Consider the following 15907-nt stretch of genomic DNA (forward strand, 5'->3'; position numbering starts at 1 on the left):
GCACCTCTTTTGGACTGTGGGAGGAGATCAGAGCACCTGGAGGAAACCCACACAGACACGGGGAGAACGTGAAAATTCTGCAGTCACCCAATCGAACCGTGTCCCTGGTGCTGTGAGGCAGCAGTGCCAACCACAGTGCCGCCGTGCCACCCATGTGGATGGGTGAGATTTTTCACCTCCCACTACATGTTTTTCTGCAGTGGAGACATTGGCTGACGGTGGGATCTGCTAATCCTGCCACCGTCAACAGGGTTTTCTATTGTTCACACCCTCTGCTGCTGGGGAACCCATGGAGGAGAGGAGGGGGTGGTTACCGTCGGCAGGACAGGAAGATCCTGCCAGTGTAAATTGCTGAAAAATCCCACTTGGTGCTTTAGCTGAAGTGAAGGGCTGGTAAAGCAAAGGGTTCTGAGTAAGCTGTGACGTTTCTGTAGCTGAATTTCCAGGAGGTTGGATCTCAAGGGAACTTGAATCTGTCACATTTTGGGGAATCTAGATCTCTGTCAGAATCTCCCATTTTCAAAGTATTACTCTTTATTACCTTGGCTATTTGGTTGACTTCCAGTTAACTAAATAGCTATCAGTAGAACTCTGCGGCAGCTACTTGCTGGTTTTAAAAGCAGATGATGGAAAATGGTTCCTTCATCATGTGACTCTCACAAGTTCAAAGTCCTTTTTTCCCCAAAGAAAGGGTGCTGTATATGTGATTCCAATTAACTTGTGCCGTTTGTTGACACTTTGAGATTCACCTAGTTTAGTTTGGATCAGGAAAACCATCATAAAACAGTGGATGGTTGAAAGGATCCATTCATATCCATATTATACACATTGAATTTCAATTTTCCACTTTGTCCAGGGTGAAACAGACAAAAGGGCCATTTGGAGTTCCATAGTTCTTTTGTTGATTATCGATCCTTAAAGAAAGGGCTGTGCAAATTCCCTGATGGCTCTGAATGTCCATATTTAAACAAGTATTCATTTGAGATTCAGGATTATCAGAAGCTCAAAATGTCAATGGTCACATGATTTGCAGCACCAATTTAAATAGTCTGTTTGTGTCCAGTTTAAAAAGTATTGGCCGAAAGCTCATATTATATTGAGATAAGGCAGCCCGGAATTAATTAGTGAAACTGGTATGCAAATCAGCACTAACGACTTCATTTCCCCCACTTGCCTCCATTCTTGAAAAGTCCAGCCTTATTGTTTCTACCTCAGCCACTAATCCTGGAAGTGAATTCCAGAAGCTCAGAGATCTTTGTGCAAAGAGGTTTTCACTCTCATCCATTCTCAATCAGTTTAACTTAATCCAGTATCGATAACCCCTCCTTAATGACATTCAGCCCCAGTCTGAGGTACCCAGTCATTGGATGATATGACATTGAAGAAAAACTAATACTGGAAACCTAAAATAGTGACAGAAAATGTAGCAAATGTACAACAAGATGTTCAATGAGAAAAGGCAAGTTTCATTCTTCGGCAGAACCGAAAATTGCAAGCTATGCAAAAGCATTTTAGTGTGTGTGTGTGAAGAAATATGGAAAAAGCAGGAAGAAACAATAGATAACATGGTATTTTCCTCTCCTTGATTGAGATGAGTTACAGATGCTGACTGACCTGCCGCTTATTTCCTACATTTCCAATTAAAAGAAAGGGAAGTTCATAGAGATATCAAGAAGCCTGAGTACTTTATTACCAATTTACCAGAGGACGCTGAGAGATCCAAATACTGCTACACTAGAGGGTGCTGCAACATCAATTCTTCCTCCTTAAGTAGCTGATGGTACATTTGATATAAGTTTCTGTTCTTTGTGAGCCACATAGTCATACAACTTGTGTGTTCAGATCAAGATCACAAGCTTGGTCACAAACTTCACTTCATTTTCCCATTACAATTATTGCCCAACATTTACTAATCCTTTTAGGTCTACATAGATTTTGAGGGCCCAGGATGATTTTATAATCTATTGCTTATTGGTTAAATGGTTACTTTGCAATATGTCCTAAGTGGCTGTGCTGAAATGATAGCTAGTGCGAGAGGATATTTCTTGTGTATTGGGGAAGTTGTATCTAAAAGGTTAATGCAGCTTTCCTTCTTATTCTGGTTCATAGAAATCATAGAAACCCTACAGTGCAGAAGGAGGCCATTCGGCCCATCGAGTCTGCACCGACCACAATCCCACCCAGGCCCTACCCCCACATATTTACCCGCTAATCCCTCTAACCTACACATCCCAGGACTCTAAGGGGCAATTTTTAACCTGGCCAATCAACCTAACCCGCACATCTTTGGACTGTGGGAGGAAACCGGAGCACCCGGAGGAAACCCACGCAGACACGAGGAGAATGTGCAAACTCCACACAGACAGTGACCCGAGCCGGGAATCGAACCCGGGACCCTGGAGCTGTGAAGCAGCAGTGCTAACCACTGTGCTACCGTGCCGCCTGTGGTTTATTCATCTGTCACCATTGCGCTCTTGTAAATTCCTATCTGAAGCTTATCTGATGTTAAAGACCCTACTTTTGTTTAGATGCAAGCTTTTGCTGTTATTCTGTACTTACATTCCTAACAGCATTGACGTTAATGTGGACTTTCCTCATTTGATGGTTTTGGAACCTTTCAGTGCAAATAACCACATTACACAAGTTTCTTCTCATCAGGGGCATTTGACTGTACAGTTTTCTTTTATGTTTGGATATTTTAGGGTGTTTTCAGGCTGCTGTTCATACTGCAAAATATCATTGAGTTGCAAAAGTATTTGGTACACTTAATGATGCAGCACAGCCATGATCCAGCACCAAGGTGATTCAGAACAGATTATTTAAAGGCATTGTAAAGTACTATGCTGATCCAGGAATAAGTGCTACATTTTACAAAGAATGTTAAACTGCATTTCATAGAATCATAGAATGGCTTCAATGCAGAAACAGGTCATTGGGCCAACAAGTCTGCACCAACTCTCAGATGGAGTGGCCCACCCTTTCCCTTTAACCACATGCATTTTCCCTGCTAATCCCACCTAACCTGCACAGCTTTGTTCTGTAGGAAAAAGCCAGTGCCCCCGGAGGAAATCCACATGGGGAGAATGTGTAAGCTCCACACAATCATCAAAGGCCTGAATCGAACCCCGGTCCCTGGCGCTGTGAAGCAGCAGTGCTAACCACTGTGCAACCGTGCTGCCTGCCATCCATGACGTTCCATTGAACAATATGAATCAAGTTACAAATCAACTTCCACTGCACTGGGTTACTCTCTAAATCTTATAACCAAGAGCAGTTAATAATGTAACTATCCTTCACCCAGAAAATCAGACAAACACCATTATCTTCAAGAGGAAATTGATAAATTTGTGTTTACATTGAGCAGTTTTGGGAGCGAGTTAATTGCACCTGATCATATTAAGTATTCAGTAACAGTGAAACAGAAGTGTAAAGAAGCAAGAGACAGAAACCTCATACAGCAGCTCCATGTCCTTATGTGACTTCTGGAACACAGGATTAATAGCAATGTCGGGACCTAGATTCCTTTTTAACCTCTGTGCAGCTGGAAAGAGAACTAGAAGAGGGAAAGCAAATGAAAAGTGTTACAAAATCAAGCACTTCGAATAAACTGTCAACAGTACTAACATCAAGAATAACACTGTGGGCACAAAATCAATTAACAACTGAGTATAGTATTGTATCCTCCACATAACACAAAACATAAAAAGCACTTATATCTGATGGAGTAAGAGTAGTGGAGACCCACCACACATTCACACACAGTCATTATCATGTGACAGACTCAGAGGTACTGTTCCCATTTTGGACACAATTAGCCATTCAGCAGCAATTGCACTTGAAAAGATTTTTGTTCTACATTTTTGCACAAAATTATTTGCATAAAGCCGAACATCAAATCTGTCATGAATCAGCGCAATTGGGCAGCAATTAACACGTATTCTGTACAAAAACGTTGCTTTATAACGTTTTCCTTTATATATTTGGAAATAGTATCTTGCTGAAGTCTCCTTAAAACAACTGAAAGTATGCTTCCAACACAACAAAAAAGCATTTTAACCAGTGTCAATCTAGTACCTCTGAGTTAGCTGTTTGCTTGTTCTTGGGATGTGGGCTTCATGGACAAGGCCAGCATTTATTGCTCTCTAAAAGTGGTGTTGTACAGCCTTCTTAAATTATTGCTGTCCATGTGGTATAAATATGCACACTGCTGTTAGAAAGGAATTTGGGCCCAACAGCAGTGAAGGAATGACAATACAGTTCCAAGTCAGGATGGTGTGCGAGTTGGAGGGGAACTTGTAGTAGTATTCTTATGTGTCTGCTGCCCTTATCCTTTTAAATGGTATAGGTCATGGGTTTGGAAGGTGCAAAGGAACCTTGGGGAGTTGCAGCAATGCATTTTGTCGATGGTATATACTGCTGCTATTGTTCTTCGGTGGTAGAGAGGAAATAGTTAGTAGTGGATGTGTTGCCAATCAAGTGAATTGCTTTGTCTTGGATCGTATCTAGCTTCTCGAGTGCTCTCAATGCTGCACACATCCAGGCAAGTGGAAAGTATTCCATCACACTCCTGGCATGTGGCTTGTAGGGATGTTGGACAGGCTTTGAGGAATAAGGTGGGGAGTTATTTACCACAGAACTCCCTGGCTCTGACTTGCTTTTATTGTCACAGCATTTATGTGGCTGGTCCAATTCAATTTCTGATTACTGGAACCCTATACATGTTGGAAGTGAGGTATTCTGTGAAGGTCATGCCATTCAATGTCAAAGGGGTGGGGAGTCAATTAGATTTTGTCTTAGAATCATAGAATACCTACAGTGCAGAAGGAGGCCACTCAGCCCATTGAGCCTGCACTGACAACAATCCCACCCAGGCCCACTAATCCCCCTAACACTAAGGAGCAATTTAGCATGGCCAATCAACTTAACTCGCACATTTTTGGTCTTGTTGGAGATGGCCATATAAATGGCTTGATATTCATGTGGCACGAATGTTAGTTGCCACTGGTCAACCCAAGCCAAGATTTTGCTGCTTGCAGACATTGGCTGCTTCAGTATTTGAGAAGTTACAAATGATACTGTACATTGTGCAATCATTGGCAACCATTCCCAATTCTCACTTTATGTTAGAGGGTAGATCTTTGATAAAGCTGCAGAGGATAGCTGGATTTAGGACTCCACCCTAAGGAAATCTTGTAGCATTGTTCTGGGACTGAGCTGATTGATTTCCAATAACCACAACCATCTTCTTTTGTGCAAGGATTGCCCTTGATTTCCACGGGCTTTAATTTTGCTATGCCTTTTTGATTCAATACTTGGTCAAATGCTGCCTTGATGTCATGGGCAGAGGCTCTCACCTCCGGTGTTCAGCTCTATTGCCTTTCCTTGTACTAAGGCTGCAATGAGGTCTGGAGCCAAATTACCTTGGTCGAACCCAACAGCATTGGTGAGAAAGTTATTGCTGAGCAAGTGCCACGATAGCACTGTCAATGACACCATCCATCATTTTGCAATGATGGCGAGTAAATAGCTGGGCAATTTCCAGTTCGTCAAATAGATACCAATGTTGCAACAGCCTTGGACTAATCCAGTGCTTTCAGGTATTTCTTGACATCACATAGAATAAACCATATTGGCTGAAGATAGGCATCTGTGACAGGAGGGACCTCAGGAGAAGGCTGAAATGGATAATCAACTCAGCATTTCTGTTCGGGGATGGATGCAAATGCATCTGCCATTTTTTGCTCTGATGTACCATTATTGACAATGAAGCTGTTTTTGGAGCCTCCTTGCCAGTTAGTTGTATATTAATCCATCACCATCAATGAGTGGAAGTGGCAGGATTCCAATCTGATTGGTTGGTATTTTTGGATCGCTTGGCTCTGTCCGTAACATGCTTCTTCCACTATTTAGCACACATGATATCTTGTGTTGTAGCAACTCCATTTTAAATTGTAGCAATTCACTTTTAAAAAATATAAAATACCTTTTCCAGATGTATAATATCTAAATGGTGAAGAGCCTCTGAGGTTTATAAAAGCATCAGGGTGTCCCAGTGCATGAATCATACAAGGCTAGTATTCAGATACAGCAAGTAATTAAGAAAGCTAATAGAATCTTATAATTTATTGCGAGGGGAATTGAATATAAATGTAAGGAGGTTTTGTTTCAGTTGTACCGGACAGTAGTGAGACCACATCTGGAGTACTATGTACAGAATCACTTTACTTCAGGAATCCTGTAAATGCGTTGGAAGCAGTTCAGAGTAGGTTTACCTGGAGTGGGTAGGTTGTCTTTTATGAGGAAAGGTTCAACAGTCTAGGCTTGTATCCGCTGGAATTTTGAAGAGTAAGAGATGATTTGATCGAAACATAGATGCTGAAATTCTACCGCCCCACCCACCACAGAATTGGAGCGAGCAAGTGGCAGACAATGGAAATATCCATTGATCTCAGATGAGATTCTCCGGTCTCACTCGAGCAAGGCCGTAAAATCCTGCCCAGAGTCATAGATTCATACAGTGCGGAAAAGACCCTTCAGTCAATCAGATCTACACCAACAATAACCACCACCAAAGTCACGTCAATCCCATTTTTCAGCGCTTGTTCTATAATCCTTGAATGTTATGGGGCGGGAATTTTCTGCCCCGCTGCTCTGGTTGAGTAGCACAGTGGGGCGGGAAATATGGGTGAGAGGTGAAAAATCTGGTTTGCGCCCGATTAAATCCTGAGGGGTCTTGGCAGAGAGGATGTAGAGAGGATGTTTCCTCTTGTGGGAGACTCTAGAACTAGGGGTCACTGTTTAAAAATAAGGGGCCGCCCATTTATCATGGGGATGAGGCAAAATCTTTTTGCTCAAAATGTCATGAGTCTTTGGAAATCTCTTCCTAAAAAGGCAGTGGTGGGGGAGTCCAGAACTAGGGGTCAGCATTTGAGGATAGGGGGTAAACCTTTTAGGACTGAAGTGAGGAGAAATTTCTTCACCCAGAGAGTGGTAAATCTGTGGAATTCACTACCACAGAATATAGTTGAGGCCAAAACATTGTGTGATTTCAAGAAGGAATTAGATATAGCTCTTGGGGCTAAAGGGATCAAGGGATATATAGGGGTGGCGGAAGGTGGGATAAGGATATTGAATTTGATGATCAGCCATGATCAAAATGAATGGCGGAGCAGGCCAAAGGGCTAGATGGCCTACTCCTGCTTTTAGTTTCTATGAGTATTTTTAAGGCAGAGGTGGATAGATTCTTGGTCAACAACGGGGTGATAGGTTATCGGGTGTAGGCAGGGTACAAGTTTGAGGTTATGATCAGATCAGCCATGATCTTATTCAATAGTGGAGCAGGCTTGAAGGGCTGAGTGGCCTACTCCTGTCCTTTATTCTTAGATACATATCCTGCTTCTCAGTAAATTAAAACAAAAATCACATTTAAAAACTGTTAAACAAATCTATTGGTATTATTGCATCCAAAATAACCAACTTAATCTTTTTGGAAGTTCCTATGAAGGTCTGCAAATAGAATTACTGGAATGAGTGACCCTGAGGACCAGTTTCATTAGCATGCTTGCAGTATTATGTTTTTGAAACTAACACAAAAGATTGCAAAAATTTGCACTGAGCTGAAAGCAAATTGTTCTTAAAACTATGGTGATTTGGCTGAATTGTGCTGAAGAAACCCACACAAACAAGTGGAATCTCGAGCTTTCATATATATATATATATATATATATATATGTAGCTTCTATACAAATATTTATCTCAGCCACTGCTTAAGGATGCAGTCTTCATTGGTATATATCGGGCAGTATGATATATTTGGGTGGCACAGTGGTTAGCATTGCTGCCTCACAGCGCCAAGGACTCGGGTTCAATTCCAGCCTTGGACAACTGCCTGTGTGGAGTTTGATGTGGAGATGCCAGCGTTGGACTGAGGTGGGCACAGTAAGAAGTCTCACAACACTAGGTTAAAGCCCAACAGGTTTATTTGGTATCACGAGCTTTCGGAGCGCTGCTCCTTCATCAGGTGAGTGAGTTTCACCTTAGCACTCCGAAAGCTCGTGATACCAAATAAACCTGTTGGACTTTAACCTGGTGTTGTGAAACTTCCTACTGTGTGGAGTTTGCACATTCTCCTCGTGTCTGCGTGGGTTTCCTTCGGGTGCTCCGGTTTCCTCCCACAGTCCAAAGCTGTGTGGGTTAGGTTGATTGCTAAATTGCCCCTTAGTGTCAGGGAGATTAGCAGGGTAAATACGTGGGGTTACGGGGATAGGCCCTGGGTGGGATTGTTGTCGGTGCAAACTTAATGGGCCCAATGGTCTCTTTCTACATTGTAGGAATTCTATTATATTGGGCTTAATCATCCATTTGTTTTGAACATTAGAGTTGGTTTCAGTACTTACATCCCCCACTGTTACATTTCCATTTTATAATGTGGAAGATCTGGTCAAAGCAATCTGATTGTAGCCAATATTTGAGAGGGCAAGATGTAAACAGACATATCTAATCGGGGTTCATCATTTTCATCCCCACATCAGCCATAAACTAACCCAATAATTAGCTTGTAATTTGCTTCAGTAGCAGAAGCTGTGCTGATTTGTAGCTATTTTGGCATCTGGGAGCTGTAGAAGTTGGAACTAATAACTGAAGGAAATATCCTCATACTTTTCATTCCAGCATCTGCTTTCACTTATTAAAGTGCCAACGATGCAAATTTAAAATGCTACATTCATGCTTAAAGGCTTAAAATCTGACCAAAATATGTCCTTATTTTATATAAAACTTTCTCCAGTTTTTCAGGTATTGTCAGAATTCATACATGCATGGATTATCTACATTGACTCAACTAACACTCCGCAACTAGTTAGTTAGTTAAGGCAGAAAGTAACTAAGTTGTAGAGACATGGCAGGTTTCAAGTTTGTTCTCTGTCCTGTGTCGAGCAATTGATCTTGATAGTTGGGGTGTTGTTATTATTATTGTATATTATTCCAAACCCACATCCACTCCCATCAAGAAGTTCAAGGGCAGCAAATACATGGGAATCCCACCATCTGCAAGTTCCCCTCCAAACCACTCACCATCCTGACTTGGAAATATATCGCTGTTGCTTCGCAGTCACTGGGTCAAAATCCTTGAATTCCCTCCCTAACAGCATTGTGGGTCAACCCACAGCACGTGAACTGCAGTGTTTCAAGAAGGCAGCTCACCACCACCTTCTCAAGGACAACTAGGGATGAGCAATGAATGCTGGCCAGCCAGCGACGCCCATGTCTCACAAATGAATTTTTTAAAATCCTGGAATGGGAAGGGGATACGGTTCCTATCATTGATTAGAATCCACTGCTGCCTGCTGGGAATGGGAATAGGTGAGAGTCAGGTGGAGACAGGGTTGGGCTTATCTGTTTATCGCCAAAAAAATCTAACGATGGCCCAGTTTATAACAGTCATTTGCATGAGGCACACATGGGAAATTGGTACCCATGATGCCAACCTACAATGAGATCTAGGAGCAATGTGGGAAATTGTAGTTCTTGGTCACATAAAGCGGGACAGATCCAATTTAGCCAATTTCTGTCTCACCAGTTTACTCTCAATCGTCAGCAAAATAAAGTGTTATTGAGTGTTCTATCAAACACCAGTGACGAACCAATACACCCTGCTCGCAAAACTGGTGCCCAGGGTGAATTCATCTCAAATATTTTTCATTTATTCTTTCATGCAATATGTGGCTTGCTGGCAAGGCTAGCATTTGTAGTCCAGCCCTAATTTTCCTTGAATTGAGTGGCTTGACAGGCCATTTCAGAGGACAGTTAAGAGTCACTGACATTACTGTGGGTATGGAGTCACAATCAGGTAAGGACAACAAATTTCTTTCTCTAAAGGGCATAATTGAACCAGATGGATTTTTAGATCAACCGATAATGATTTCATGGTCAGATACTAGTTTTTAATTCCAGATTTTATTAATTGAATTTAAATTCCACCAGCTGCTGTGGTGGGATTTAAACCCATGCCCCTTGCTGTTCAGTAGCATTACCATTGCTGAATCCCCTGTTTCCTTAAGGCCCCTCTAATGCTTTTGCCAGAAGAAACTCATACAAAAGTCATCTCACCCTCTAAGGTGCCAGATGACTCTTGGGGCCAGCCATCACTCAACTCCATCTCACTCAGTGTTGACAGGAATAATAGATTAAGTTAGCCAGGACAGAGGGTTGATATGATGTTAAGGAGTAGTTACAGATTAGTTGAATGGAATATTTAGTATCTTTTAGGGAATATGTTTCGTCTTTAAACACAACTTGCGCACAACTAATTCTGTCTCCATTTCTGTGTATGTTTCCACTTTTTGTCGGGCTTTTGTCTTTTGAAGGAACTTGGCAGAAGTCTTGGAAAGTGAAGGACTTTGTGAGGGTGTTGGGGGAGAACAGGCAGTTGTAAAGTGGCTTTATTTTTGACCTTTATATTTTGAAAACAGCTGGTTGTTGTGTTCTCCTTGTTCAGGTAGCTGCTTGTAGGCTTGACCCATTTCAGTTTTTCCACTTTGCTCAGAATTCTCCTCATACTGTGAGACTGTTCCTCTTTCTTGTTATCATCACTGTCAGACTCTGCAATCACAGTGGTCCCTTTCTGCTTCATTGCAATATTGTGAAACACAAAATGTACTAAAGCGACCCAGTGGATTTATCCACGCACCCAAAACAAGACTTTAGAATGCTTCTATTCTGCTCTATCATGCTTCTAATGATTTCTGGGATTCCCAGAATTGGATCCCCGATCGACCACACACCCTGACGTTGAGGATTGGGTCCACTTCTTCCCGCGGCCTCTTCTGGAGTGCTCCCCACCCCATTGCTTTGACAAAGGGTCATCTGGACTCAAAACATCAGCTCTTTTCTCTCCTTACAGATGCTGCCAAACCTGCTGAGATTTTCCAGTGTTTTCTCTTTTGGTTTCAGATACCAGCATCCGCAGTAATTTGCTTTTATCCATTGTTATCAATCAGATTAACCTCTGCTCAGGGAACCTGCCAAAGAGAAAAGATGCATGCTGTGGAGCCATAAGGAGAGAGAGAGAGATTGAGAGGAAAAGAGGTATAAGGAGGGAATTCCAGAGCCTAGGGCCTAAGTAGCTGGAGGCATGACTGTCGATCATGTAGTGACTAAAATCTGGGGTGTATTAGAGGCCAGAATCAGCGTAACACAGATATCTCTAACGGTTGCATGACTGGAGATTTCTACAGAGTTAGTGGAGTGCAAAGTCATGGATAGTTTTGGAAACAAGGATGAGGATTTTAAAATCAGGATGTTGCTGAACTGCACTGTCAGCAAGCATGGGGAAGAAGCTAACCAGGACTATAGAAGCTTCTTTGGAATTTTCAGTTCGGAGTGCATGGAATAGCTCTGCTTACCAATTGATTTCAGATTCCCAGTATACACAATATATTATGTTTGTTATGGATTAGCCAGCCTGGTTCACAGCCTTGAGGGCTAGAATGGTGGACTGTAACATGATTAAATAATTAGGAACACACACTAATGACATATTAATGGAATAAAATCCCTGTCCATGAAATAGAGAAGGATTTATGTGGACAAAAGCATTACTGTGGATGCTGGAATCTGAAACCAAAAGAGAAAATACTTGGAAACCTCAGCAGGTCTGGCAGCATTTGTAAAGAGAGAAAAGAGCTGACATTTTGAGTCCAGATGACCCTTTGTCAAAGCTCCCATCTAATCCCATTTACCAGCACCTGGCCCATAGCCCTGAATGTTATCATGTGCCAAGTGCTCATCCAGGTACTTTTTAAAGGATGTGAGGCAACCCGCATCCACCACCCTCCAAGGCAACGCATTCCAAACTGTCATCACCCTCTGGGTAAAAACGTTTTTCCTCACATCTGCCTTGAATCTCCTGCCACTCACCTTGAACCTATGTCCCCTCGTGACTGACTTTCAACTAAGGGAAACAGCTGCTCCTTATCCACTCCGTCCATGCCCATCATAATCTTGTACACCTCAATCAGGTCATCCCCTCAGCCTTCTTTGCTCCAGTGAAAACAACCCAAGCCTATTCAACCTCTCTTCATAATTTAAATGTTCCACCTCAGGCAGCATCCTGGTGAATCTCCTCTGTACCCCTTCCAGTGCAATCACAACCTTCCGATAATGTGGCGACCAGAACTGCACACGCAGTACTCTCGCTGTGGCCTCATCAAAGTTCTATACAACTCCACCATGACGTCCCTGCTTTTGTAATCTATGCATCGATTAATAAAGGCAAGTGTCCCATATGCCTTTTCCACCACCTTACTAACTTGCCCTTCCATCTTCAGAGATCTGTGGACAAATATGCCAAGGTCCCTTTATTCCACAGAACTTCTTAGTGTCATGCCCTTCATTGAATATGGAAGAAGACCTAAGGAAAGTCAACTCAGAAAAATCTACCCCATTATGTTTGGGCTGGAGCTGAACAGACTTTGAAGGTGGAAGGATAGTGTGTCACTTACTACATTCCCAGTTGTTATGAATAAGAATAATAGCAATAATTGCATTGTTTTGTCCCAGAATTCTGCAGTTGATTTACCAATGTTACTGTAGGAATGTAAGAGGACCTCCATGTGATTGCCCTAAACACAACCCCCACAGCCTATTCCCCGCCCCTGCCCGACCCCCCGCACCACCATTTTGTTCCATTCTTGCACTTTCTTATAATCTTGCTTTGTTAAAACAAAGCAGTCGGGCACACCAGACCTGGAAACACTTACTGAAGTCTTTATCCCTCAGCCAACAAAACCAATTAGTAAACTAGAAAGAATTTCCTTTCACCAGTTGCCAAAAATTGAAGTGGCAACTGTTTGCCAGAATTGCTGCCAAACGAGGCTGATGTTTATCCCATTTTGGTCACCTCGCAGGCAATTTTTATGGTCGTGTTTTTGAAGTATTCACCTATCTTGTTTCTGGATGATATTAAATGGCATCAAATATAATTTATGCACTTGTTGTGGAAAGATTCATTGCAAACTTATTAGCGCTGAGTTAAAAACAGATATAACAGCCTTAGAAATGGATAACGCTTCTCTCTAAAAGTTCAGTAAGAAGTCTCACAACACCAGGTTAAAGACCAACAGGTTTATTTGGTAGCACTAGCTTTCAGAGCACTGCCCCTTCATCAGGTAAGTGGAGAGTTGGGTTCACAAACAGGACATGTATAGGCACAAACTCAATTTACCAGATAATGGTTGGAATGTGAGTCTTAACAGGTAATCAGGTCTTTAAAGACCTGATTACCTGTTAAGATTCGCATTCCAACCATTATCTTGTAAATTGAGTCTGTGCCTATATATGCCCTGTTTGTGAACCCAATCCTTCACTCATCTGATGAAGGAGTAGCGCTCCAAAAGCTTGTGCTACCAAATAAACCTGTTGGACTTTAACCTGGTGTTGTGAGACTTCTTACTGTGCCTACCCCAGTCCAACGCCGGCATCTCCACATCATGGCTACCTCTAAAAGTTGAAATGGAAGGAGTCAATTCAGTACACTGGAGAAGAGAGCAATGAGAAATCCTTTATTTATTCATCATGAATGGATGGGACTGAAGAGAAGAAAATGGCAGCAAAATTCAGCTCCAGAGTATCTCTGGTGGCAGTGCCACAGAAACCCCAAAATCAATGGTTAAAACAATTCTGGTCATTTCCGGTGGGGCCCACACAGTGAATAGTAACTGGAAGAGAACTGACATCAGTGATAGTGTGCCAGGACCACGTGGAGAGTCCAGATCATGATATCATCTTAAGTACAGTTTCTGATTTTGAATGTTAAGTTATCATAGAAATCATAGAAACCCTACAGTGCAGAAGGAGGCCATTCGGCCCATCGAGTCTGCACCGACCACAATCCCACCCAGGCCCTACCCCCACATATTTACCCACTAATCCCTCTCACCTACACGTCTCAGGACTCTAAGGGGCAATTTTTAACCTAGCCAATCAACCTAACCCGCACATCTTTTGGACTGTGGGAGGAAACCGGAGCACCCGGAAGAAACCCACGCAGACACGGGGAGAATGTGCAAACTCCACACAGACAGTGACCCAAGCCGGGAATCGAACTCAGGTCCCTGGAGCTGTGAAGCAGCAGTGCTAACCACTGCGCTACCGGGCCGCCTGTGTAATTGCTCGCCATTATTCCTGCACGTTAACCATGTTTACGTGTTTGGTTCCTGAACTGTTTGTTCTTTGCATTTTGTTTCTCTTCAGTAGAATAAAATTTGAAACTTACAGTGCAGTCAATTCAAGTTATATTTCACTGGCCCACTGCTCACACAGGCACATTGATATTGTTATGTCTATTAGTGGTCGATGTGTGAATGGAGCGGGTGAATTTTCCCTTTTGCATGTTTTGAATACTCAGTTGCAGGGTGATCTCTGTATTTTAAGGGATTGTACTTTGACCGTTTGTCCCATGAAGGACACTTTATTTTCTCACATTATGTCAGACAGCCTGTGGGAGACTGATTCTGGGAGTATCCGGTGTGAGCTTGAGTGATTCAAGTTGGGAGTGTAAGTGGAGTGGGAGGTGGTGATGCAGTAGTGATTTACTGGACTCGTAAAGCTGATATCCAGACTAGTTATCTGGAGGTACAGGTTCATAGAATCACAGAATCCCTACAGTGCAGAAGGAGGCCATTTAGCCCATCGAGTCTGCACCGACCACAATCCCACCCAGGCCCTATCCCCATAACCCCACTTATTTACCCTTCTAACCCCTAACACTAAGGGGTAATTTAGAATGGCCGATCAGACTAACTTGTACATCTTTGGAGTGTGGGAGGAAACCGGAGCACCCAGAGGAAACCCATGCAGACACGGGGAGAACGTGCAGACTCCACACAGGCAGCGACCAGAGGCCGGAATTGAACCCGGGTCTCTGGCGCAGTGAGACAGCAGTGCTAACCTCTGTGCCACCATGCCACCGATTCCCATCATTATCTGCCTGTCAAATCCCATCATGGTTGCTTTTGGAATTTAAATTCAATTAACAAATCTGGAATTGATAGCAAGTCTCAGTAATGGTGATCATGAAGCTACCTCTCCACAGAAACAGCATTTTCTGTTTTTATGTTAGATTTCCAGCTTCCGCAGTATTTTGCTTTTATTATTATGAAGATCTCATTGATTGTTGTAAAAACCACATCCTTGTCCCATTGTGCCTTTTTAAAATTTGTGGCCACCTTGCGTAGGCTGGTCTCGGTTGGAACCAATTGGGCCAATAAATTTAGCCAGGCTAACTGGTCACAAATAGAACCAACTTAACAGCTCAACTGGAAAGAATTCAACTTGCCAGCTGGGACCAATTCCAATTTCCACTGGAAACATTTATTCCTGGGCAAACAGCCTCTAGTGCTGATTTGTCATATTTTCTGACATTTTAAACCGCAAAGGTCCACCCCCACCGAATCACTCCTAGATGGACAGTTGCATAAAAGACCACCCCAGGAACATGATTTAAAGAGCTAATCATGTGAGAGTGCTTTTGGTCTTCTTTTCCTGGTGCAGTGTTCTAGGGGAAGTCATGCGTACTCTGCTATTGAAATCTTGCAAGATTTTTGCATTTACAAAGGAGCACTTGGTGATAAAGAGGTGCTGACAAAGGGGATTTGGAAGGTCTGTCAGGAGGAAGTCTGTTTGACCAACAGGGGCTATGACTGGAACCCTTTGGCTGCAGCATGACTTGCATTGGCAGCAAAGAGGGGAAGTGGTGTGCAGAGGAAGGAGGAGGGCGTCCCTAAAGAGAAGGAACCATGATCTTTAGGGACCATACCCTCCCTCCACCTTATCTTGAGGCAGTGTGTTACAGGCCACAGAGAGACAAACTGCACTTATTTCCCCTAACTACCTGTTTGTGAGCAGCGGG

General features: G+C 42.8%; 1 protein-coding gene across 1 annotated transcript in view; it reads right to left on the bottom strand.

Annotated features, from left to right (window-relative positions):
* Positions 1 to 15907, bottom strand: part of fam180a (family with sequence similarity 180 member A) — a 91169-nt gene that overhangs the window by 29591 nt on the left and 45671 nt on the right. Inside the window, exon 2 of the mRNA XM_078219966.1 lies at positions 3450 to 3553. Within this exon, the coding sequence (XP_078076092.1) occupies positions 3450 to 3553 (104 nt within the window). The remainder of the gene's footprint in view (positions 1 to 3449; positions 3554 to 15907) is intronic.

This window comes from Mustelus asterias, chromosome 9 (genome assembly GCF_964213995.1).
Source record: "Mustelus asterias chromosome 9, sMusAst1.hap1.1, whole genome shotgun sequence".
Lineage (NCBI taxonomy): Eukaryota > Metazoa > Chordata > Chondrichthyes > Carcharhiniformes > Triakidae > Mustelus > Mustelus asterias.